General features: G+C 44.0%; 1 protein-coding gene across 3 annotated transcripts in view; it reads right to left on the bottom strand.

Annotated features, from left to right (window-relative positions):
- COX18 (cytochrome c oxidase assembly factor COX18) overlaps positions 1-23,053 on the bottom strand; it is a 59,738-nt gene extending 36,685 nt beyond the window's left edge. The window contains exon 1 of one of the 3 annotated variants that reach the window (XR_012236106.1): positions 22,821-23,053. Coding sequence is in view for 1 of the 3 variants with exons in the window: in XM_073600500.1 (XP_073456601.1) it covers positions 22,821-22,825 (5 nt within the window). In the remaining 2 variants the exon portion in view is untranslated. The remainder of the gene's footprint in view (positions 1-22,820) is intronic. The other 2 variants (XM_073600500.1, XM_073600510.1) reach the window with 2 other exon arrangements.
- Positions 23,054-25,860: the final 2,807 nt, after the last annotated feature.

The following is a 25,860-nucleotide window of genomic DNA, read 5'->3' as shown; positions in this document are numbered from 1 at the left end:
TGGCAAAAAGGATGGAACAGGTCATAACACGACCCAGTTGTGGTGATGGATCAAGTACGGTTCCCTGCATGGAAGGGCCGCCAACTCCGACACCCTTCTAGCCGAGGTGATAGCCATCAGGAAGGCTAGCTTGCATGACAGCAAGTCTAAGGGAATTTCCTTAATGGGTTCAAATGATTGTTTCTATAAACAGACAGCACCAAGTTCAAGTCCAAAGGACACATTGGTGACCTAATGGGGGGAAGCGAGTTGCCCCCTGCATAAAGGTTCGGACCAGTGAATGGGAGGCTAAAGGCCTTTGGAAGAATACTGATAGGGCTGAACTTGACCTGATTGTACTCAAAGCCAATTTGATTCCCACAGCTGACTGTAGAAGAGAGAGAATTCTCCCAATCATGCATTTCCGAGGATGCCATTCTTTGGTTTAACACCCTGGCTTCAATAGTCCTGCCATCAAATTTAGAGACTGTAAATTGGGGTGGAATATAGGACTTTGAGACAGTAGATTGGGGCGACGTGGAAGCGTCCATGGCCCGTCTATCGTCAGTCTCAAAATCTCCAGGAACCAGGGCCTTTTGGGCCAGGCTGGTGCCACCAGAATGACTGGAACCCCCTCTCTCCGAATCCTGAGCAACCAAATGTGGAAGGAGAGGGGTCGGAGGGAAAGCATAAACCAGGGATTACTGGCTCCATGAAACTACCAGAGCATCTGCTCCAATTGCCAGAGGATCTCTTGTTCGGGACACAAACTGCTGTAGTTTGTTGTTGAACCTGGATGCCAGTAGGTCAACCTCTGGCCATCCCCAACGTTGGCAAATTTCCTGGAACACCCCTTGGTGTAGGGACCATTACCCCGGGCAGATCTGCTGGCGACTGAGATAATCTGCCTTCCAGTTCTCTACTCCCGGGATATGGACTGCCGATAGAAATCGGCACATGTTCCTCTGCCCAGGCTAGTATTTGGTTCACCTCCTTCAGAGCTGAACGACTCCTGGTACCGCCTTGGTGGTTTATATAGGCCACTGAACCCTGATAGGGTAGTCCTGAAGCTCCACCGTCCAGGACCGTAGGGCCAGACGTACTGCCCATAAATTCCAGGACGTTGATGGGAAGGATCTGTTCTGTCCATGACCATTTCCCTTGAGCTGTGAGCCCTTCTAGGGTCGCTCCCCAGCCTGAGAGAGACTGGCATCTGTAGTCAGTACTCTCCAAGTTACGGGGAGGAAGGATCTTCCCTTTCGCATGTTCTGATCCTGGAACCACCAGTTTAGGCTTAAGCGTGCCTGAGGAGATAAGAACATTGGATAATCCGGGGCTTGTCCTCTCCTGTTCCAAGCCAACAAGATGTCTTGTTGTAGAGGCCTGGAATAGAACTGGGCATAGGGCACCGCCTCGAAGAAGGATACCATCCTCCCTAGAAGACTCATACAGAGCCAAATGGAGGGTTGTCTGGTGCCTCTTATCTGACGCACCTGATTGTTCAGGGCACAGATCCTTGCGATCATTTGACTGTATCTAGGATCAGACCTTTAGACCTTGAGCTGGTCTCAAGGCTGACTTTTCGGTATTTCTGATCCAGCCTAAGCTTTTCAAAAACTGCACTGTGCAGTTATGCGCTGTTCTAGAGCCTGTAATGAGTGATCTCTGAGCAGGAGGTCATCCAGATACCCAAGCACCAGGATCCCTTGGGTCCTTAAAAGACCCAGTACTGGTGCTAGGACCTTTGTGAACACCGAGGGAGCTGTAGCAAGCCTAAAGGCTAGAGCTACAAACTGAAAATGACGTTCCTCTACTGCAAATCGCAGGAACCTCTGATGAGGCTGAAAGATAGGCATGTGTAAATACGCATCTTTTATATCGATGGAGGCTACAAAGTCTTCCATCTGTAGCGAGACTACAACTGAGCAGACAGACTCCAGTCGAAAAGGGCTGGATTAGTAGATACTGGTTCAGGGATCTCAGGTCCAAAAATGGACCTTGTAACCCCATTTGGTTTTTCAACCGTAAAACAGGTTCACTCTTTTGGATACAGGAACCCGTACAATCACTCCTTGATGCACTAAATGATGTAGTGCCTGAAGCAATAAGTCTCTTTTTGGAGGATCCGAGGGAACGCTGGATCTTAAAAAACTCTGAGAGGGAGCCCCCCGAAACTCCAGCTTGTAACCGCGGGATATAATTGAGGTGACCCACTCGTCCTGAATTATCATTCTCCAAATGTCCGCAAAGTGCAGCAGTCTTCCCCCCACTCCTCAAAAGGAGGACTTGGTGCTGGGTTTAGAAGAATTTTGGACACAGGGCTTCTTCTGGCCCTGCGGCTTGCCCCTGGCCCTAGCGCCCTGTTGGTGGCGGAGCTGCTTTGGCGCTGAGACATTTGAGGAAGCAGTCCCTGAAGTTTTAAACGAGGGATGCCTGGTGCTTTTCTTCACAGGAAGTAAAGAACTTTCCTCCGGAAATCTTCTGGATATAATTGTCCAGATGATCGCCAAATAAACGTTCCCCATGAAAGGGGAAACCGGCCAATAACTTTTGACAAGGAAGCTCGGCTGACCAGTTCTTAAGCCACAAAAGCCTGCGTATATGTACAAACAAGAGAGCCAAAACGAGAAACCTGCTGTATTGAATCCTTTTGAGGCATCAGTTAGGGGGATCTGCGCTTCTTGCCACCGTTCGGGATGGAGGCAATCATGCCAGCAATCCTGTGCTCTAACCCAACTAAGGCCGAGGACAATTCATCCTTGGTGATAAAGGGTGAAGCAGCAGCGTTGACTGTAGGCACAATACCAGATAGGTGCAGCGGCTCAGATTGCCCGGAAGTCTCTTGTCCTTCAGGGGATACGACTAGATTCATCAGGAATTACTGACGACATAGGTGTGTCCTTCACTGTAGTGTTAGTCCCACGCTTCTTTTTTGAAGACATTTACTAGCCACAAAAAGAGAGTACTTGGGTGTGGTATTAAAACAGCTCAAAGAGGAGACCCTTTAGTAGGGCTCCCCAAGCCCTTATGCAACAATCCTGCTAGCACCTTAGTCTGCCAAGCAACATATGGTGACTCATGTGACCCGGGTAAGGAGAAATGAACCGCTGCAAGTGCCTGTTCAGAGTCTGCTCTGTGTCCCACAGCTGCCTTCTGGAAGCACCGCATGCTTGGCATATACAGCTTAAATAAGCTGGTTGTGCGCCGGAACGGTCTGTGCATGTACGTGCGTGGTCCCGAACGGGCGCAGCTGTATTTGCATTTAAACGCAAATCTATGTGCACCCAGATAAAGGCTATTGCTAAGTCCAGCGGCACTTTTGCGAATGCACATGCGCCATGGCCGCCAAACAACAACTGCTGAGCACAGCAGCACTCTTGTGAATGCACGTGCGCTATGGTGAACCAAGGCAAAATGGTGCACCATTATACAGGTAAAAAACAGACAGACACAAGCAAAAAAAAAAAAAAAATAATATATGATACTTTGCAAACACCCACAGCTAGTCCAAAACTCCCTTGTATGGTCACCGCACAGGTATCCAGCCTCTCTAGCTAGCTTGACTGACTGATACAAACACTGGGACACCCCTACAAAAATAAAGGGGTTTCACTTACCCGTCCAGGCGCAGGGCAGCTTAGAAACTAATAAGAGCCCAAACTTCACTTATCACAGCGGGTTCCTGTCACTTGAGTACCTTCAAGGACTGGGTACCCTTTTCATGTTTAGGGTCCACCCCCTTGGACCTGTACAGCACCCTGCAGGAATGCCTTAGCGCTGTAGTGTCCAGGATTCCAATCCGTAGGGTCCAGCACCCGGAGGCCGCATTACAGGCAAAACCTTGCAGGATCTTGAGTCTTCTTTGCGAGGCTCGGGTATCATTTATCTAAGCATATAAAGCCTGTGTCAAATGGATCCGATCGGTCAATCCCTTGATTCATTCAAGAACCGTTTGTGGGAGACCTGAAGCTCAGATAGCTCAAACAAACCATGCCACCCGCCTTGCAGACACTGGTAAAAAAACTGAAGTGTTTCCTGTGTGGGAGGGGTTATATAGGGGATCACTTCCTGTCTAACGACCTTTGGACTACCAGTGTCCATTCACCTGGTAATGAATATTAGCCTGACCATGTCCCATGATGTATGAAAAAGAAACGGCCTTCTCTGTTGGCAGTGGCCTCTTTCAATAAGATAACGGGCCCTGTCACACTACAAAAGTGGTTTAAGAATGGTTTGAGAAACAACAACGAATTTGAGGTGTTGACTTCACATTCTCCAGATCTCAATCTAATCGAGCATCTGTCCATCCATGGAGGCCCTATCCTCACAACTTACAGGACTTTTTTGTAATTCCTATTTAACCAACAGTTGCATTATACAAATTAAGGTATGAGTAAAGCTAGATACAATGACGTAAGTATGCTAGAAACAAATATTAAATATCCGCATCAACGTCAAAAGGCAGCTCAACATGTTCAGAACATACACATTGTGACAAGTTCCAAGTCAACCCTGTAGGATAAAGAATGAGGAATACTGGGGGTCAGAAAGAATCCCCCAGTGGCCAATATGATTCTATAATAGAACAATATCTACCATATATGGTCAGGTACATATGAACAGCAAGGAAACTACAAAAGGATGCGTACACACAGAAGGGGAGAGCAACAGAAAAGGGGAACTGGACAAAGTGTTGCCATGGTCTCCAGGTGTCACGGACGGACTCCTCTCGATTGTGGAAGGTAGCTGTAAAGGTTCTCCATGTCATCAAGTTCGTTAATTTAACAGAACCAAAGAGACCGCGAGGACGGGTGAACAGACCTCCAACACAAGGGAATGCACGCCTTGGCCGCATTTAAAAGTTGGATGGTAAGACAGGTCTTGTATTTTTTAATGGGCCGTTGCATGAGTTGCAGCAGGCATGCCGCAGGGTTGTCCGCCAGGTCAACATTAGTGCTAGCCACATCTTGCCAAAATGGTTTAATTTTCAGGCAGTCCCAAAAAATGTGCAACATGGTACCTTGCCCAAAGTTGCACCGCCAGCACATATCAGGCACTTGCAGGAAGATACGGTGTAAGGTCGCGGGTACCCTAATACACCTTGTCAAAATCTTATAACTGGTTTCTTGTATCTTCGTAGCTATGGAGGATTTTTTCCTTTTACAAGTCGGTAAATTGCATAGCAAGGTCAAATTCTCACAGCGAGAGGAAGGTAGGAGAAAAATCAGGCACTGGTCAGGTCAAGGTAGCATAGATAATAGAGAGGCTGACGGATTGGTTCCCTCTTATGACACAGACATTCCAGCTCAGTGAGCTGATGAGAGATACCTGGGGTACGGGAGCATTGATGGAGAAAATGCCGAAGCTGGAGGCCACTCCAGAAATCTAAGGGAGGGTCTGCAGCAGAGGAGCGTTTGACGTTCCAACACTAAGAAATCCCAGAGATGAATACGACCGCCAGACATTAACCGAAGAAACTGGGGGTTCTGGAGACCAGGCTCAAATTCCGGATTGCCTAAAATAAGGATCACGGGGGAAGGCACAGGGGAGATCAAGGTGCAAAGGAATCCATCCCTAGATACTTGTAAAGTGCTTCCCAAAGTGGGATGATCACTGAGAGTCTTCGGCAGTGGCGCAGCAATCCATGGCCAGCTTTTTGCCATGCGGCCTGAGTCCAGCTCCTCCCTCACCTCGGAAAAGAGATGGCATACCCGAGGAGGCTATGTAAGACTGAATTGCTGATAGTACAGTCAGAGGAGGATCTGCTATGGAAGAGTGACTGAGATTGTAAAGTCCCTGATAAAAGGTGCGGAACTCTGCTGCCATTGCAGAGGAAATGTTCAACTTCAACTTGTAAGACTTTAATTAATGATCTGCTACTGATTGTTTGGTGGCAGATACCACAGCATACGAGTCAACATAAAGTTATGGTGTGCATGTGGGTGTGTGTGTGTCTTGGCTGATGTTTAAAGTCTGACTCCACTCCAGCATCATATGGTGTATTGTGATATCAATGTGAGATAAGTATAAAAAGGTACCCACTCAGGAGACTGTGCCTGTAAAAGTAACAGAAATAAACATTAATTAATTAAATTGAATTGCTACCACATAATGTTGAGTTATGAGGGCTGTCCTGTATAAAAGAAACGTTTTGAAATTTTAAATTATAGTAATGTAACATACCAAGTCATAAAAAGTTATAGTGACAGCAAATCATGATGCCACATCTACAGGCTGCAACACTGCCCATAACCCCACACATGAACATGTGTTGCAATGTAAGTACAACTTTAATGCCTTGTCTGCATCTGCAACAGCCTGGACTGTTACCCGAGTTATACAAGTCACATAAAAGGTGTATACTGTGGTATATTACAGAGTTACTACAAAAAGACCAGAGTGACTCCACCACATCTTGTAAAAGGCCAAGTGTTGTAACTTATCTAGCTACATGCATTGCGCTATTAACATGAAAGGCATTCGTGAGACCTCCATGGTAGGAAAAATTACATAAATACTAGGGTTGCACCAATATCTGTTTTTTTAAGAACAAGTACTCGCCAGTACCAATTACCGATACTGTGCGGTGTGGTGCGATTTGAGCCCATACAAAATGAATGGGCTCAAATCGTACTACAAAGAATCACATGCAGGTAGTCCTGTCCGAATCACAACGCAGGTTTCCTGCACTGTGCCTGGGTTGCCACAAGAGCAGTGGGGGAAACTGCATGTGAATCAGACAGGAATCGCACTGCTTTCCTGTTCAAATTGCATGTGATTCTTTGCAGTGCGATTTGAGCCCATTCATTTTGTATAGCCTCAAATTGCACCGCAAAGACGAGTGCAAATGCTTAATATCGGCTCTGATACTGGGATCAGTGCAAACCCTAATGAATACAATACTAAATACAATACAAGCTTTGCCAAGAAGGGCATTCTTTTTGCACTATGTGACCATATTAGGTTAATTATGTCATGTCCTTTGTCTAAGTGAGTGCAGCTGTGGGAAGGAGAACCCCTTGGTACCAGTTGATTGGACAGTAGTGGGCAGGAGTGACAGCTTCCTGTTCGCCCCAAACCAAAGCTCTTTACTATTACGTATGATAGGTATAACATAGTGACCAACTACCAATCTGGTAAATATCTATCTAGGGGAGGAACTCCAGAAGGTACAGGCACTAGTAGGCCGAGTTTGAATCCACCAGATGGTGTAAAGTTGACACTGCTAAGGGTTACAGCTTCAGCACCTAGACCTGAACATAATCAAAGGTCTTAGGCTGGCTATACATTATACAATTTTACTTTAGATTTGCCAAAACCATATAATATAAGGTCAAACCTAAACACTTGCAATTTGTATGCAATCAGACAGGCCCTTGCAATACATAGTTGAGGGTAAATCTAAAGGAAACTGAATAAGAAAATTATATAATGTATGGCCAACTTAAGGTGGAATAGAAGCTAATATGAGCCACATACTGTAGAAGCTACATCAACGATTCCCAAAATATTGCCGTACAAATGGTAGCTTTACCTATTCCACACTCAGGTGAAAAACAGTCATAGCTCTCCCACTCATAACGGTATTACCGGGCCCAAACCTAGTGAAAAATTAGCCTGGAGGCAGTAATTAGTGCAATCAGAAGTCCAACACTTATTTAATGAGCAATCATTAAGAAAGGGTTTGTCTATGCAGCGTTTGCATAGAGGTTTAGCCCAGGAGCCTCTTGTCAGTTACATGTTCAGTATTCACATTTTTCTAACTTAGCCTAGCTCTATGGAGCTTTTGCCTAAAACATAGCACAAAGAGCCCTGATGCAACCACAGCAGACACTCCCTAGGTCAGTGATGGCGAACCTTGGCACCTCAGATGTTTTGGAACTACATTTCCCATGATGCTCAACTACACTGCAGAGTGCATAAGCATCATGGGAAATGTAGTTCCAAAACATCTGGGGTGCCACGGTTCACCATCACTGCCCTAGGCCATCACCTCTCCTTGCTGCAACAAAAGGCCAATGATGAACAGGAACACAGAGGGCATTCAAGGCCTACATTTGTAAAAGTAAAAAAGGAACACCTAACAAAAACGAGGACATTCTGCTAAAGGTACCCTATACTGTGCCCTCTCCACATTATTAGTATAGGTGGAAGAGGACCTACAACCAACGAACGCTAACAGGCCTTGGAGCTGTTGCTGTCCTAATGTGCCGAAATGTGTACTGTCCGGCATGCTGGAATCAGACTGCATAGTATAGCACTGCTGACCAGAGGATGTTTGCTCATACACTCCTTGGATTTATTGGAAGGCCCTGGTCCTACAGCTCCATCATCCACCTGGTTTCACTCCCTTCCTGACGTCTGTGCATGCTGGTGTACCCCCACTGCATTACTGTCCATTCAAGAAGGCCTGTAATAGACCACATTGCATCCTGGTTTATGCAGCAAAAGTGCATCACCTGCCTGGAGGTACAGGGACACCGGACTCCTCCATTTCAACCCCACCGAATCCCAGGGAAATGGAGATTGGACCTGCTTCCAGTCACACGCCTCCTCATCCTCCCCTTTTTGCCCTAAATGATCCAGGGATGCCAGCATACAGTGGGGTTTCGGTTGGCTACCAAGAGCTCCCCCACACCTCCAGAGTCATTACAGCAAGGGAGGGCTTAACTAGAGCCTCTGTGCCCATGGGGATAGTTGCTTCTCCTCTAGCAGAGAAAAAAAACCTTTGGGGGAGAATCAAAACAGTGATGGAGAAGGAGGGGCCAACAACTAGACAACTAAAAGAAAGCTAATCCTAACCAGAAAAGCCCAGATATGCAACCCCTCCAGGTCCACTATCCCTGAAATAATGGGGAGCAGATACTGTGAGGCTCCTGCAACTAACTAAAAAGCCTTAGAAAAATAACAAACAGTTTTGATGTTCCCTTTAGGCTGGAGGAAGCACATATAATGGAGGAGACTTGTGGGACCGCAGAACCCCCCCAACCTAATGTTATAGAAATAAGAGGGGAAGATTTTGAGCTTTTGAAAAGAGAATAAAACTTGGAGAAATGTGCATATATAACAAAAATGTACTGCATTTTTTTTCTTTACTACTTTTGCCCAGTAATATACACTTTAATCCTCACTTATCAGTTCCATTGCGATGGAAGGATCCCAGAAGCACACAGATGCATTTTGCAGTTGTCTTTTTACTGCACTTAGTCACTGTCAGCATTTACTGTTGTCATCACCTCTTTCCTAAGATTTACTCAAATTGCTGATCATTGTTTAGCCCATCAAATAATAAAGATGCCCTGTAACCAGACAATTCATTTAAGAAAAAAAATGTTCCCATAAAGGTTAAATGTGCATTTAAAGGGTAACTTCTCTTTCGTCCTTTTCAATCTGCAGCTCTGTAATTTCCTGTAAAATAAAATATGGCTCCCTGGAGGCAGATAACATTTCTGCGGGGGCGTTCTGAATACTATTTCCTGCTTGTGTGATTGGCTGATTTTTCTGGAAGTCTGCACTAAAGAAACAAGTCACATTTTTGACATCCCCTTCAACCAAAATGTCATTTTTGGTGAGATATTCCCAAAGGGAAAGCACATCTAAAGGAATGTAAACCCTGCCACTTTCCTCATGAGCGCCCTGCAAGTGCAGCAGCTGAATGATAATTCTAAAACCTATATTATACAGATTGACTTTACACATGGACACAGACAAACAAACCGTTATTTCTTCAGAATAACAAAAAGTAGGACTTTGCAATCCAAGGTAAAATCCTTGCAATGTACATAGATCACCCAGAGAGTAATGGTTTTTTCCTCAAAAAAAAGTGGAGTTACTCTTTAATGTATTTTATGCAAGCAGATTATCTGTAAAAGCCACCATTGTGTAGATATCCAAAGCTGAGACTGGTGCTGGTTGCCCCATGCCTAAGCTCTGTGGGCAGAGTAAAATGTGTTGGGGGCATGGCCTGGTTGGAGCCTCAGGCTGTCATATACCTTCTTATGGGGTTTTGCAGAGATGTGCAACTTCCAGGACTTTTCCATTAGATGTCTAGAGCTGGGACGAGCTATGTCCTCATCTGCACACCAAGTGGTTGCTACATAAGAGGACCTAGTGGAACCTTGAGTGGCACCTGCCAATTTAGTTTGGGTCTTGATGCTGGGTGCTGCCATCTTGGATGTGATGTCAGCAGCCCCAGAGCGGTCACTCAAATGACACTCTTCAAAAAAATAAGTGCATTTTACAGTGGAACTATACTCACCTGTACTCCAGTAATGCGGTATCCCCCACTGGTCACTGACATCTTCCAATGATCATTGAAATTGAAAAATCGGCTCGGGTGAAGACACAGGTAAGTGTCCTAATATTAAATACCAGCAGCTACAGGATTTGTAGCAGCTGGCTTTTAATTTTTCCTGAAGGAGCCTGGAGCTCCACTTTAACCGCTTCCCGACCAGCTGCCACAGTTATACTGTGGCAGATTGGCTCCCCTGTGCGAGCCGCCGCAGCTGTGCGTCAGCTCGGGGGGGGGGGGGGGGGGGGGCCGGGATAGCAGGCGCGCGCTCGCTGCACAGCGGGGGTGGCGCTGCTTGTGGCCGACGGACGCGATGACCGCTGGCCACGAGCGATCGTGACCAGGAGACACAGATCAGGGATGAGTGTATGTAAACACACACTTGCCTGTTCTGTTCTGAAGAGCAGTGACAGATCATGTGTTCCTATTAGCTAGGAACCACGATCCCTCACTTCCTGAGGTTAGTCCCTCCCCCTTCAGTTAGAATCACCTCCCAGGGAACAGTTAACCCCTCGATCGTCCCCTAGTGTTAACCCCTTCACTGCCAGTGACATTTTTACAGTAATCAATGCATTTGATGTATGCGCTGTATTAATGCCAATGGTCCCAAAAATGTGTCAAAATTGTCCGATGTGTCCGCCATAATGTCGCAGTCACAATAATAATCAAAGATTGCCGCCATTACTAGCAAAAAAAAAAATTGACAGTTACTTACCGATAACTGTTTTTCTAGGATATCTTCCAGGACGGCACACCTGAGAGATGAGAGGCTCCTCCCTACAGGAAACACAATCAATCGACAGCTGTTTTAAGTCCCCACCCTTCCCCTTGATCCTCAGTTTGTAGAGAAGTAACTCCTGAACCTGGTTCACAAGGGAAATCATTCCTCATAGGTACTCACCTTCTAGTGTTCTACCATTTTCCCTCCTCCAACGGGCGGGAAGTAGGCCTGCCGTCCTGGAAGATATCCTAGAAAAACAGTTATCGGTAAGTAACTGTCAATTTTCTCTAGTCATCTTCCAGGGCGGCACACCTGAGAGGATAATCAAGTACCTCAGGCCTACCTTAGGGTGGGACCACTGCAAGACCCTCTTGGCGGACCTTGGTTCTGCAGTGAGTTTTACCTCCACTCCATATGCTTGATGAAGGTATTATAGCTGGATCAAGCGGCTGGTCTGCAGGTCTACTCCACCGATGTCCCTGCCTTCTCTGCTTCGGATGCAGGACCTAGGTGGAGTGGGCTCTTAAAGATGGAATCAGAAAACATGTTAAACTTGTAGGTTATCAATGTTGCCTGTCTCACACATCTAACAACCATGGCCTATTGTACCTGTAGGTGCTACTTAGAACCCTTAAAAAGATTAATCAGAGACCTGTGTTGTAAGACAAGGACACTAATTGATCACTAAGAGGGCCTGTCTTAACACTACCCTGTTCAGGGAATTAAAACTGCAAAAAAAAGGTGGGCCCCTAACAGACAACCTTTTTTGTTCATTTTTATCTTTACATCAGCAAAGACTAAAGGGAAGCCTACTTAAGGGTAATAGATTAACCGAGGCTTGATCCCTGGGTTTAAGGCATGCCCACTCTGTGGCTTTACTTACGCCTGAGTGCCTACTTCAGGAGAATAAAGTTCATAGCAGGAGTATAACACTTATACTGCTACATCTAGTTCTGCTAGAAGGGTGAGATGAAGGCCATGCACCGAGCCGTAACCTATTCGGTCGGGTGGACATCTTTATACTTCATCTTCAGGTCATAATACTCCTCTGAACAGAACTTCCCAAGTTCTTACTAAGCAGGGTGATTCTTTATCGCCTTCCTCTAGTGTCCTATAACCCTACTGGGCTTCAACCCTAGGAAATGGTTCCAGCATCCCTGAATGTAAGGGGCTGAGGCTTTCTGACATGTGACGTCTGCAGCCAGAACTCCAGGCCCCTCCACGGAAAAGAGGGCTGAAATACAAAAGGTGATACATGCATTATTAATATCACAAATTAAAAAAGATCATAGATTGTGGACCCAGCACAATAGATTTAGACAGAAAGGACACAAGAATAGACAATAATGTGTATCTGAGTGTGGCTAGCTAAACCAACATATCAAATATGGGAGAGACCCGAATCAGAACTTCAATGTATACAAACAGTCCTCACAGTCTGGTTTTCTGATGTGCAGCCAATCTGTAAAAACATTAAGACACACGCAAACCCTCAGCCTTGGTTCACACTGGGACGACTTGTCAGGCGACCTAGTCACCTGACAAGTAGCGTCCTGCTCTGTGCAATGGAGCCATTCTAAATCGGCACGATGCAAGTCGCTCCGACTTAGAAAAAGGTTCCTGTACAACTTTGGGGGCGACTTGCATTGACTTCTATACAGAAGTCGTTTCGCAAGTCGCCGCTGAGTCGTGTCCTGGGTCGCCTGAGGCAGTCGCGCTGTAAGTCGTGCTGCCTCAGTGTGAACCGACCCTAAATGCTGCGTGTTTCTGAAGTGCAGCTAGCTAGGTCATAACTGATATATATACATAAAGGACGGGAGTCCTGTTTACGGTGGAGTTTTACTGATGTACAGCAAAACAGGGCCATAAATATAAGACAGAAAGACCCAAACTTCTATGTTGCGTATTTCTGATGAACCACCAAATACAATTATAAGATCAATATGGCACTGGCTAGCTAAACCAACATAACAAGACAATATCTTTTCTGTTATGCAGTTCTGTAGTGCAGTCACATAGAACCAACACGGAAAGGACCCAAGAAGCCTGCAGCATTGTGTTTTTCTGAAGTGCAGTAAGGTAAGGGAATCTGAAACAGAAAGCACCAACAAGCTTCAATGTTGAGTATTTCTGCTGTGCAGCCACATAAAAACAGACAGCCTTCCTAGCTGCGATCTTTCTGGTGTATTGCAAAGTAAGGCAATAAACTCCATGATGTCTATTCTTGTGTGTAGCAAAACCTCAACCAGAAGGGAAACTTCGGGCTCCCACACCTGTGCGACCCAACCTGCAACCGCAAAAACGCAAGAGAAAAGTCATACACTATGGCTTCCAATGGGAACCATTTGTGTCTGTGCAACTCCAGGTCGCAGCGCCACCAAGCAGACCCTGCTTTCTGGATCCACAGACCTCAAGATTACACAGGTCGCAGGTAACTTGCAATTTTCAGGTTGAACAAGCGAGGGGTCCCCAATGCTGTATCTCCCTGGAGGCGTGCAGCCAACAACCCCCTGCTGTGTATCCCTAAGAAGCAGCAAGGTAGAACAATGAGAAACAGAACAGACACCCCTCACTGCTGTGCCTTTCTGATATGCAGCCGATAAGGCAGTAAATATAGAACATACAGGACACAAACAAACAATCTTCAATCTTTGTGTATGTCTGATGTGTAGTAATATACCAATACTGAGCAGATACGCCACCATCCTCAAGGTGTCTCCCTGCTGAGGCAGCAAAAACAAATCAGAAAAGGACAAGCAACCTCACTGCTGTGTCCCTTCTGATATGCAGCCAATAAGGCAGTAAATGTAAGACATAAAAGGACAGACAACCTTCAATCTTGTATATATCTGATGTGCAACAATATAACAATCTGAATAGAGATAGCACATCCATATTGAAGGGATTTGGCATGCGACTCAACATGTCAAATCGCATGCCTAAAATCGGCAACCTTTGCCGTTAATAGCACTGTCAGCCTGACGCCACTTTGCGGGGCTGCACCGATTACCAAAGGCAGTACTAGTACTACCCCTGGCACAGGTTCAATTTGTATTTCCCAACAATTCAGGACCATCAATCTTCACTACTGCCTTTCTAATAAGCAACCAATAAGGCAGTAATACAGGACACAAAAAACCCCAGACAGAACTCAATTTTGAGTATGTCTGATGTGCAGCAATATAACAAATATGAGCAGAGATGTCATAAGACTCAATGATGTGCATTTCCGCCATGCGTCACAAGACCAGAAAGTACAGACCACCTTCCCTGTTGTATTTTTCTGATCTGTAGCCAAATAAGGCAGTACCTTTAGGATATAACAGACAACAACCAAGCTTCAGTGCAGTGCATTTCTGATGTACAGCAATATACCCCTTATGAGCAGAGATGTCACAAATCTCAATGTGTATTTCTGCTGTGCCACAAAACATCCCAGCAAGGACAAACCTTCACTACTGAGGTCTACTGGTGTGCAACCAAGGAAGAGTCATTGTGTATCCCTTTATGAAATAACCAAACAGAGCAATTTGATCCCTAGGCATAGCCTGGGCTAACACTTCACCCCCAGTGAAGGAACAAATTCTAAAAATGGTTAGACACCTTACTATAGTAGCTGTTGTCCTACCTTACCTCCGTAGACTGAGCAAACGCTGGCCAGCTCACACACAGGTGGGGCTGATCAGAAACTAAAGTCTCAATGAGCCCAGCCCTAGAGACTAATTTAGGACAGCCTCTAGAAAAGGTGATCACCAATTTAGCCTGGAGGAAAATAGCCACCTGCAGGCTTTAAACAAGCAATCATGTATCTATCTAGCTCTTGCATATGTTTGCACAGAAAATCCTTAATTAAAGGATATAGGAAGCGATTTATGGTAAATCGCCTTTTTTGTCACTGAGTTGACTGTAGCCCAAACCAACAAAAAGGTTTTTCTTACCTCCTGCACTTTAATATAACCACAATGTAAAGGTGGAGTGGGAGGTTGAAGCTTATGACTTCAGATTCCTAGCAGCTGGGCTAATAGGGCCATATAACCTAGTGCACCTGCTGACCAGGAGAGCTTACTCCTGAATCCTTCAACCATTGCACAATCCATAAATTGTTCAGTGGTATACCTGGCCTGTAAGGAACTTTTTGTATCTACCAGGTCCTCCCCCCCTTCGCTCTATTCATCCCTACTAATGTCCCACAACCAGACATGTAGGGAGAGGCTGGCAACCTACTGTTGTGATAACCACAGTGTCTCTGCTGTAAGAGGGAGCTGTGGCTGGTGGTTTTAGCAGTAGCTTCTGGGCTATTTTGTCATGCAGACCCCAGGTCCTGCACTGCACCACTTAGTAAATACAGGGGGAAGGGGAAGAAATGCCTTACCTACCTCTTTCCCATCTGAGGTGGTTTAGGCACACTCGCTCCTCTGCACCACTTGTCCACCATACAGCATCTCTGATGTAAGAGGGAGCTGTAGCTGGTGTTTTTAGCAGAAGCTTCTGGGCTATTTGAATCTAGACCCCAGGGGAGATTATCTCAAATGCCCAGAAACCATCTGGCTGGGATTGGGGATTTTGCAGCTAAATTCCCAAGGTAAAGGAAAGTACTCACCGTTGTAGTCTTCCCCTTTTTCCACAGCCATCGGGCTTGCTTTTCCATCCTTATGGTCCACACGCAAGGAGGATAGCCACCAAAGTGCCCCCCCAACTGCTGTCCCCGTAGGGAGCTGCAAGGTTAGGCTGTGTCCTGCCAGTCAGTATATACCCTTGGGGGGGCAATGCCGTACGTTCCTCATTCCATTCTGAGGTGGTTTAGGCAGACATCCACCGTAGTGAACTGGTGCTTCCTCGAAAGGAGGATGTGGGCGCCTGCTCCTGCTGACTCTCAGCCTTCTCTCCTGGGTAAGAACGCGGGTCGTTCAGGCTGCGCCCTCCCCAGCAGCCCACGCGAGCTACCAGGGGCCCAGGAGTCGGGGGCCCTGGAAAGAACTGACAGCAAGCACCCCTGTCTGAACGGACGCCCGGATAGGTAAGGGGGGAGACAGGAAAAAGGCCCCTGAAGTTCTGGGGACACCACTGTACCCAGGGGGCTTCAGCTCTCAGGGGGGCTCTTCCAGTTTCTGCTGCCCCCCCTGAGGAAAGGATAGGGGAACCCCCCAGGAAGGATAAATATATCCGGCCAGACCCAGAGGCCCATCAGGTACTAACCAGGCCCGACCCTGCTTTGCCTCCGAGATCATACGAGATCGGGCAGGCAGCGCCCTCTTTCACTTTCAGGGTGATGTGGCCGTAGGCCTTCCCCAGGCATTTGGTCCGGCTCCCAGGGGGGGACCACCAGCCCCAGGCTTCGGGTCATTTGGAAAAAAACAAACGGTTTCGCTGTGTAGGGAGAGAAACAATCAAAAACTGAGGATCAAGGGGAAGGGTGGGGACTTAAAACAGCTGTCGATTGATTGTGTTTCCTGTAGGGAGGAGCCTCTCATCTCTCAGGTGTGCCGTCCTGGAAGATGACTAGAGAAAATAATAATAAATAAAAATGCTATAAATCTATCCCCTATTTTGTAGACGCTAAAACTTTTGCGCAAACCAATCAATATACGCTTGTTGCGATTTCTTTTTACCAAACATATGCAGAAGAATACATATTGGCCTAAACTGAGGAAAAAAATTGTTTTTTTATATATTTTTGGGGGATATTTATTATAGCAAAAAGTAAAAAAAATGCGTTTTTTTCAAAATTGACGCTAATCTTTTGTTTATAGCGCAAAAAATAAAAACCACAGGAGGTGATCAAATACCACCAAAGGAAAGCTCTATTTGTGGGGAAAAAAAAAAAGGACGTCAATTTTGTTTGGGTACAACGTCACACGACCGCGCAATTGTCAGTTAAAGCGACGCAGTGACGAATCACAAAAAATGCTCTGGTCAGGAAGGGGGTAAATGCTTCCAGGCTGAAATGGTTAATGCAGAAGACATAGTTTGTTGTTTCTGCATTAAAAGTCCTGCTTTTTTTTTTCTACACTAAAGTTCCACTCTAAAGCCCAGTACTCATCGGCCGAATGTCGGGAGGCATCAACTGGTTCAATAGAAATCGGATGACATTCAGTCTGTGTGTACTGCAGCTGGTCTGACAAAAGCCGGAATTTGTCGATGGGGCATGATCGAAAAAGGTCTGGCGATCGGCTCCCAATCAGCGTTCTCAGCAAATGGCTGAGATTGCTGAACAGAGTGTTCTTGTGGGGGGGGGCACCCCCCTGTCAGAGCATGATAGCACAGCAGGGGAGATTGCTGTACATCAGCTCATCCTGAGCTGTCAGTTTATCTTTCGTTTAGCCCTGCTGGGTTGAACGGAAAAAAAAAAAAAAAACTACTAGTGTGTACCAGGCCTAAAACAGTGCACTTCCAATCTTCACCCTGAGCTAACTGATCCACCCTCCCCCGATGTATACCATCTAAGATCTGACAACCATGGCCCTTTGTGGTTTTGTACATTCAGCACCTCAAGTCTCAATCTCCTGGCCATGCCTGAGCATCACAGCCCCATAGAGCTCTACTGGGCCATCTCTCTTCAAACACTGCCCCATTAATGTCTATAGGGCTGTAATTTGCAGGCGTGATCAGGATAGTGGGACTTGCAGCACTGGATGTAAACAATCGCCAGAGGCTGTAGCTGTCGGTTCTAGGTAAGTATGCATCTATGGAAGGGGAGGATGGGTTAGGTTAGGGCAAAAGGAATACATGCTTGTTTTAACCTTTCAGCATTCCCCTACACTCCTTCCCCAGCAGCTGCATAAAATGTTATGCAAGGAGGTGGAGGAGCTGTGCCAGCACATGCAGAAATCAAACCCTCCCAGAAGAGGAGAGAGCAATGATGTGTAAAGAGGGAGCTGTGCTTGGAAAATGACTCTTCAGGGGTAGTTACATTTCATTGCAATGTGAGCTCTAATGAGCAGGACCCTCTGATTCCTCCTTTCCTGGAGCTAATCATGTCAGCCTAGGGTTCCTATGCCAACATGATGAGCCCCGGGAAAGGAAAATTACGGTAAGTATGGTAACAATTTTCCGTAGTATTGAATTGTAAATGTACTGTCTGCCCCCATGTTGCACACTTTGTTGGCGCTATATAAATCTTGTATAATAATAATAATAATAATAAAAGAGACAGTTTGCCCATTTTGTGGCAGTACATCTACAACAATGGTCAATCTCAATGGTACAACAATGGTCAATCTCTGTCCTCAAGTACCCCCAATAGGTCATGTTTTCAGGATTTTCTTCAACTTGCAGAGGTGCTTTAAATAATTTCTGTTTCAATCTTTTTATTTTGTTTTTAAATAACAATAAAAACACTAGAAAAGCTACAATTTCTGGGGAAATTGTGAAAAGTGTTCTTGCCTCTACAACTGGAGTGGGCGGAGTAACTGGGTGGAGTGGCTTGAGTAACTATTTTAAAAAGTATCAATAGTAGTAAAAAAGTTGAAGAAGTCCCATAATTAGCTGAAAGAGCTGAACATTTTTTTCAAAAATGAATTTTTTTTTTTTTCAAAAATGATTTTTTTTTTCAAAAATGATTTTTTTTTTCCAAATTTTTTTTTTTAAATGATTTTTTTTTCAAATTTTTTTTTTTTTTTTAAATGAATTTTATTTTTTTTTTTCAAAAATGAATTTTATTTTTTCAAAAATGATTTTTTTTTTTTTCAAAAATGATTTTTTTTTTTTTTTCAAAAATGATTTTTTTTTTTTTTTTCAAAAATATATATTTTTTTTATTAGGCGGTCATGTTTTTTCTGATCATGGGGTGGTCATAATGTTTTGACTGATCATGGGGTTGTCAGCTTTTGTCACCTCCCACTCTAGTTTTGAACATTTCGCCATTCATTCCTATGGGACCAATTTCGTCGCAAAAACGACGATATTTCGTGAACCACTTGGCGAAACGTTCCACAAAGTAATAGCACACCAATTAAATGACATTGAGGCCGGATTCACACTGGTATTTTTCAGCTTTTCACAAAGTTCCACAAGGTAATAGCACACCAATTAAATGACATTGAACATTTCGCCATTCATTTCTATGGGACCAATTTCGCCGCAAAAACTACAATATTTCGTGGACCATTCGGCGAAACGTTCCACAAAGTAATAGCACACCGATCGGGAACAATCCTCACCTTCGGTATATTACTGTCTATGTAGTTTAAAAGCTGTGGGAGGAGTTAGGGTGGTATGATCATGGGGTTGTCAGCTTTTGTCACCTCCCATTCTAGTTTTGAACATTTCGCCATTCATTCCTATGGGACCAATTTCGCCGCAAAAACGACGATATTTCGTGAACCATTTGGCGAAACGTTCCACAAAGTAATAGCACACCAATTAAATGACATTGAGGCCGGATTCACACTGGTATTTTTCAGCTTTTCACAAAGTTCCACAAGGTAATAGCACACCAATTAAATGACATTGAACATTTCGCCATTCATTTCTAAACTGTGGGAGGAGTTAGGGTGGTAAATTATCAGCATTATCAAGCATCGCAGATGAAGGTATGGCCACATGCATTTGGGGGGTTTCAGCATCTTGTGTTTACAACCACTGTTTCCTAGCAACGCTCATGTACTGTTTATGCTTCACACGCACTGCTCAATACACAACACAATGTAATTTCTACACAATACAATTCCTATCAAAACTTCCCCATCATATTGCCACCATTAAAACTGCCCCATCAGAATTGCCCTATCAAAACTGCCCCATCATATTCCTCTATTATAAATCAGTACATGGTGTGTCTGTCCCCTCCCCCGGGCTCTGTAATCACAGCTGAGATGCTCCAGCCACCTCCCCCCTTGTGTATAACAGAAGCTTTGGTAACCATGGCAACAAAACAAACACAGTACACTCTGATTAATGGCTAAAATTTCCTGAAATGACCTCTAAACAAAAAGCTTTTTCCCAAAAACTATAAATCCTACAGCGAAGATCTTTATATTGTGAGAATCACAAGACCCAGACCTAGATTTTGACGTATAGTATGTCTCTGAAATATTAAAAATGAAGGCACAGTCGCAGTTTAGAAATTGCCCTTCAAATTTGAAGGGGCTAGAGTGTAGTTTCAATGAATGTCAATGGACGGCATGAGTTACAAACAAATGGTCATATTGTGAAAACTATCAGGACTATGGCTTAGCCGTGGACATGTTTAGTGGCAGCAGGGATAGCTGAACGTTTTGATATAAGATTTGTGTAGGTGGGCTTAAAAATAAGGGAGTGGTGGCAGTTTAGAAATCATGTTCTGATTTTTCAGCTTTTGTCACCTCCCACTCTAGCTTCCCCATTCATTCCTATGGGACAAATTTTGCCGCAAAAACGACGATATTTCGTGAACCATTCGGCGAAACGTTCCACAAAATAATGGCACACCATTCGGGAACAATCCGCACGTTTCGGTATATTACTTGTCTATGTAGTGTAAAAATTGTGGGAGGAGTTAGGGTGGTAAATTTGGCTATAATAAGAATAATAAGCATAATATATATGTGAGATAACATGTCTATGTTAATCAGAAGGCAGCGTGGCTGAGCGGTCTAAGGCGCTGGAGTAAGAGTCTCTGCGGAAGTCATGGGTTCAAATCCCATAGCGGTCTAAGCCGCTGGAGAAAGCTCCAGTCTCTGCGGAGTTGTGGGTTCAAATCCCATAGCGGTCTAAGGTGTGGAGAAAGCTCCAGTCTCTGCGGAGTCGTGGGTTCAAATCCCACCGCTGCCTGGATTTTTTTTGCTTTGTCATTAAAGAGGAATTGCAGTCTGCTCACATAATAATTTGTAACTAGAAAAGGTACAATTTCTGGGGAAATTGTGAAAGTGTTCTTGCCTCTACAACTGGAGTGGGCGGAGTAACTGGGTGCAGTGGGCGGAGTAACTGTGAAAAGTGTTAAAAAGCTTAGTATTTTAAAAAGCATAAATAGTAGTAAAACAGTTGAAGTCCCATCATTAGCTGAAAGAGCTGAACATTTTTTTCAAAAATGATTTTTTTTTTCAAAAATTATTTTTTTTTTAATGATTTTTTTTTTTTCAAAAATAATTTAATTTTCAAAAATGAATTTTTTTGGTTCAAAATTTTTTTTTTCTTTAAAATAAATTTTTTTTTTCAAAAATATTTTTTTTTTTTTTCAAAAATATTTTTTTTTTCTCAATAATATATTTTTTTTTTCAAAAATGAATTTTTTTTTTTTCAAAAATATTTTTTTTTTTTTACATGGGGTGGTCATAATGTTTTGGCTGATCATGGGGTGGTCATAATGTTTTGGCTAATCAGGGGGTTGTCAGCTTTTGTCACCTCCCACTCTAGTTTTGAACATTTCGCCATTCATTCCTATGGGAAAAATTTCGTTGCAAAAACGTCATTTCGTGGACCATTCGGCGAAAAAAGTTCCACAAAGTAATAACACACCAATCGGGAACAATCCGCTCGTTTCGGTATATTACTTGTCTCTGTAGTGTAAAAACTGTGGGAGGAGTCTACAAGCATTATCAAGTCTAGCAGATGAAGTCACATGCATTTGGGGTGTCTCAGCATCTTGTGTTTACAACCACTGTTTCCTAGCAACGCTCATGCCCTGTTTATGCTTCCCAAATACTGCTTCATCAAATCTGCCCCATCAGAATTACCCCATCAAAACTGCCCCATCATATTCCTCTATTATAAATCAGTACATGGTGTGTCTGTCCCCTCCCCCGGGCTCTGTAATCAGAGCTGAGATGCTCCAGCCACCTCCCCCCCTGTGTATAACAGAAGCTTTGGTAACCATGGCAACAAAAACAAACACTAACAGTACACTCTGATTAATGGCTAAAATTTCCTGAAATGACCTCTAAACAAATGGCCGTATTTTAAAAACTATACATCCTACAGCGAAGATCTTTATATTGTGAGAATCACAAGACCCAGACCTAGATTTTGATGTATAGTATGTCTGTAAAAAATTAAAAATGAAGGCACAGTCGCAGTTTAGAAATTGCCCTTCAAATTTGGAGGGGGCTAGAGTGTAGTTTCAATGAATGTCAATGGACGGCGTGAGTTACAAACAAATGGTCATATTGTGAAAACTATCAGGACTATGGCTTAGCCGTGGACATGTTTAGTGGCAGCAGGGATAGCTGAACGTTTTGATATAAGATTTGTGTAGGTGGGCTTGAAAATGAGGGAGTGGCGGCAGTTTAGAAATCATGTTCTGATTTTTCAGCTTTTGTCATCTCCCACTCTAGTTTCCCCATTCATTCCTATGGGACCAATTTCGCCGCAAAAATGACGATATTTCGTGAACCATTTGGCGAAACGTTCCACAAAGTAATAGCACACCATTCGGGAACAATCCGCACGTTTCGGTATATTACTTGTCTATGTAGTGTAAAAACTGTGGGAGGAGTTAGGGTGGTAAATTTGGCTATAATAATAAGAATAATATATATGTGAGATAACAGTAAGTGGTCTTGCTATGCAAGAACACTTAATAATAATAATAATAATAATAATAATAATAATGTCCAAAGCACATAGCAAGTCATCAGAAAACTATGGAAAGGGAAAACACTGCAATGAAGCATTTCAAATACTTGACTGCTCTTGGCTTGTACCTGCAATGTTTTGGAGTTGCTGACAAGGTCTCTTTATTATCATGTGGAAAATGGACATTGAGAGGCAAGCTGTCATCTAGCCACTTAGCCTGTAATTAATAACATATCCCAACCTAAATAGAAATGATCATCCACACTTAGTGTGCAGCAGGATTTCAAATAAAAGTGTCACTTTAGTGTCCCTGCTACAAATACTCAGTCTTCATAATACCTCATCTACCGTTTTCATGTCACCTCTTCCACCTTTCCGTTCTTCCTCTGATCTATCTTTCACCTTCCTTCTTCCTGCCTTACTCGGGTTCCAAGCCTCGCTTTCAGATATTGTAACCATCAGTGCCAAGCCTCACTCTGAGTTTTGTAATCATGCGTTCCAAGCTTTATTCCCAGGGAGCCTCTATGTGCTCCAAGCCTCTTTCTCAGATATCTGCATCATGCGTTCCAAACTTTATTTTCACATAGTTGCATCATGCATTTCAAGCCTCGCTTTCATATATGTCTCCTATTCCAAGCCTCATTCTTAGTTATTAGAGCATGTAATCCAAGCCTCACTTTCGGCTATTATCTCATGTAATCCAAGCCTCACTCTCAGACATTATATCATGTATTATTTCAAAGCCTCACTCTCAGACAGTATACAATGTAATTCAAGCCTCACTCTCAGATATTATATCATGTAATCCAAGCCTCACTCTCAGACATTATATCATGTATTATTTCCAAGCCTCACTCTCAGATATTATACAATGTAATTGAAGCCTCACTCTCAGACATTATATCATGTTTTTTTTTTCAAAGCCTCAATCTCAGACATTATCTCATGTATTCTAAGCTTCACATCTCAGACATTATATCATGCCCCCAAGACCCACTTTCAGTTCTTTACCTAGTTTTGTGTCTTTCACTCATAAATACCAGGAAGTAAAAACAATTAGTCTTTTTTTTTTTTTTTTTTTTTTTAATGCAATTTAAAACACTTCTTTATTGGAACTTAAAGTGATTCTAAAGGCAAGATGTGTTTTGCCTTAGCCTGGGTTCACATTGCGAACTTTTGTGAACACAGACATCGCATGTGATTCGCACTGTATTTCTAAGCCGAGCACATGTGATGGCTGAACTCGCATTGGATTCGCACAATAAAAAAGATGCAGGAACCTTTTTTTCTCTGCACTGGAATCCTATCGCATGGCTGTTCACACCCATGCGATCCAATTCCTAAACGAGTCCCCATCAGAGTGCCCCCCTACATCAGGTATTCCCCTCAGAGTGCTCACTTACATCAGGTATTCCCCTCAGAGTGCTCACTTACATCAGGTATTCCCCTCAGAGTGCTCACTTACATCAGGTATTCCCCTCAGAGTGCTCACTTACATCAGGTATTCCCCTCAGAGTGCTCACTTACATCAGGTATTCCCCTCAGAGTGCTCACTTACATCAGGTATTCCCCTCAGAGTGCTCACTTACATCAGGTATTCCCCTCAGAGTGCTCACTTACATCAGGTATTCCCCTCAGAGTGCTCACTTACATCAGGTATTCCCCTCAGAGTGCTCACTTACATCAGGTATTCCCCTCAGAGTGCTCACTTACATCAGGTTTCTTCATCAGAAAGCCCCCTTACATCTGGTGTCTCCCATCAGTGTGCCCCCTTACATCATTTGTCCCCATCAGAGTGCCCCCTTACATTAGGTGTAGTCACCAGAGTGCTCCTTTACATCAACTGTGCCCATCAGAGTGCTCCTTTACATTAGATTTGCTTATCAGAGTGCCCCCTTACATCAGGTGTTCCCATCACATCAGGTGTCCCCACCAAAGTGGCCCCTTAACATAATATGTGCCCATCAGCGTCCCCCCACTAACATAGCATGCCCTTATTTTATTAAGGGGCACTCCGATGGTGGTATTTTGTTAAGGGGCACTCTGGTAGGTAAACTTATGTTAAAGGCATGCTGATGGGCACATTTTGTTGTGCCCATTAGAGTGCCCCTTAACATAAAATGTGCCCATCAAAGTGCCCCTTAACATAAAATAGGAGGCACTCTGATGAGCACATTTTATGTTAAGGGCCACTCTGATGGGCACATTTTATGTTAAGGGACACTCTGATGGGCACAACAAAAGGTGCCCATCAGGGTGCCCAGTAACAAAATATGGCCATCAGTGTGCCCCTTACAAAATATGGCCATCAGCGATCCTCTTAACAAAAAATGTGCCCCACATACAGTGCCTTGAAAATAGTATTCATACCCCTTGAAATTTTCCACGTTTTGTCATGTTACAACCAAAAACGTAAATGTTTTTTATTGGGATTTTATGTGATAGACCAACACAAAGTGGCACATAATGGTGAAGTGGAAGGAAAAATGATAAATGGTTTTCAACATTTTTTACAAACAAATATGTGAAAAGTTTGGTGTGCATTTGTATTCAGCCCCCTTTACTCTGCTACCCCTAACTAAAATCTAGTGGAACCAATTGCCTTCAGAAGTCACCTAATTAGTACATAGAGTCAACCTGTGTATAATTTAATCTCAGTATAAATACAGCGGTTCTGTGAAGCCCTCAGAGGTTTGTTAGAGAACCCTAGTAACAAACAGCATCATGAAGGCCAAGGAACACATCAGACAGGTCAGGGATAAAGTTGTGGAGAAGTTTAAAGCAGGGTTAGGTTATAAAAAAAATATCCCAAGCTTTGAACATCTCACAGAGCACTGTTCAATCCATCATTTGAAAATGGAAAGAGTATAGCACAACTGCAAACCTACCAAGACATGGCCGTCCACCTAAACCGACAGGCCTGACAATGAGAGCATTAATCATAGACACAGCCAAGAGGCTCATGGTAACTCTGGATGAGCTGCAGAGATCCATAGCTCAGGTGGGAGAATCTGTCTACAGGACAACTATTAGTCGTGCACTCCAGACCTAAATCCAATTGAAAATCTGTGGCAAGACTTGAAAATTGCTGATCATAGACTCTCTCCATCCAATCTGACAGAGCTTGAGCAATTTTGCAAAGAAGAATGGGCAAAAATGTCACTCTCTAGATGTGTAAAGCTGATAGAGACATCCCCAAAAAGACTTGCAGCTGTAATTGCAGTGAAAGGTGGTTCTACAAAGTATTGATCAGGTTGGATGGGGAGCGTCATTGCACAGCCATTTTCAGATCTCTCCAGAGATGTTCAATCGGGCTCTGGCTGGGCCACTCAAGGACATTCACAGAGTTGTCCCGTAGCCACTCCTTTGTTATCTTGGC

The sequence above is a fragment of the Aquarana catesbeiana genome, linkage group LG01 (assembly GCF_042186555.1).
Source record: "Aquarana catesbeiana isolate 2022-GZ linkage group LG01, ASM4218655v1, whole genome shotgun sequence".
In the NCBI taxonomy this organism is placed as follows: domain Eukaryota; kingdom Metazoa; phylum Chordata; class Amphibia; order Anura; family Ranidae; genus Aquarana; species Aquarana catesbeiana.
The sequence above is the reverse complement of the archived record's forward strand: the minus strand, read 5'-3'. Positions and strand labels throughout refer to the sequence as shown.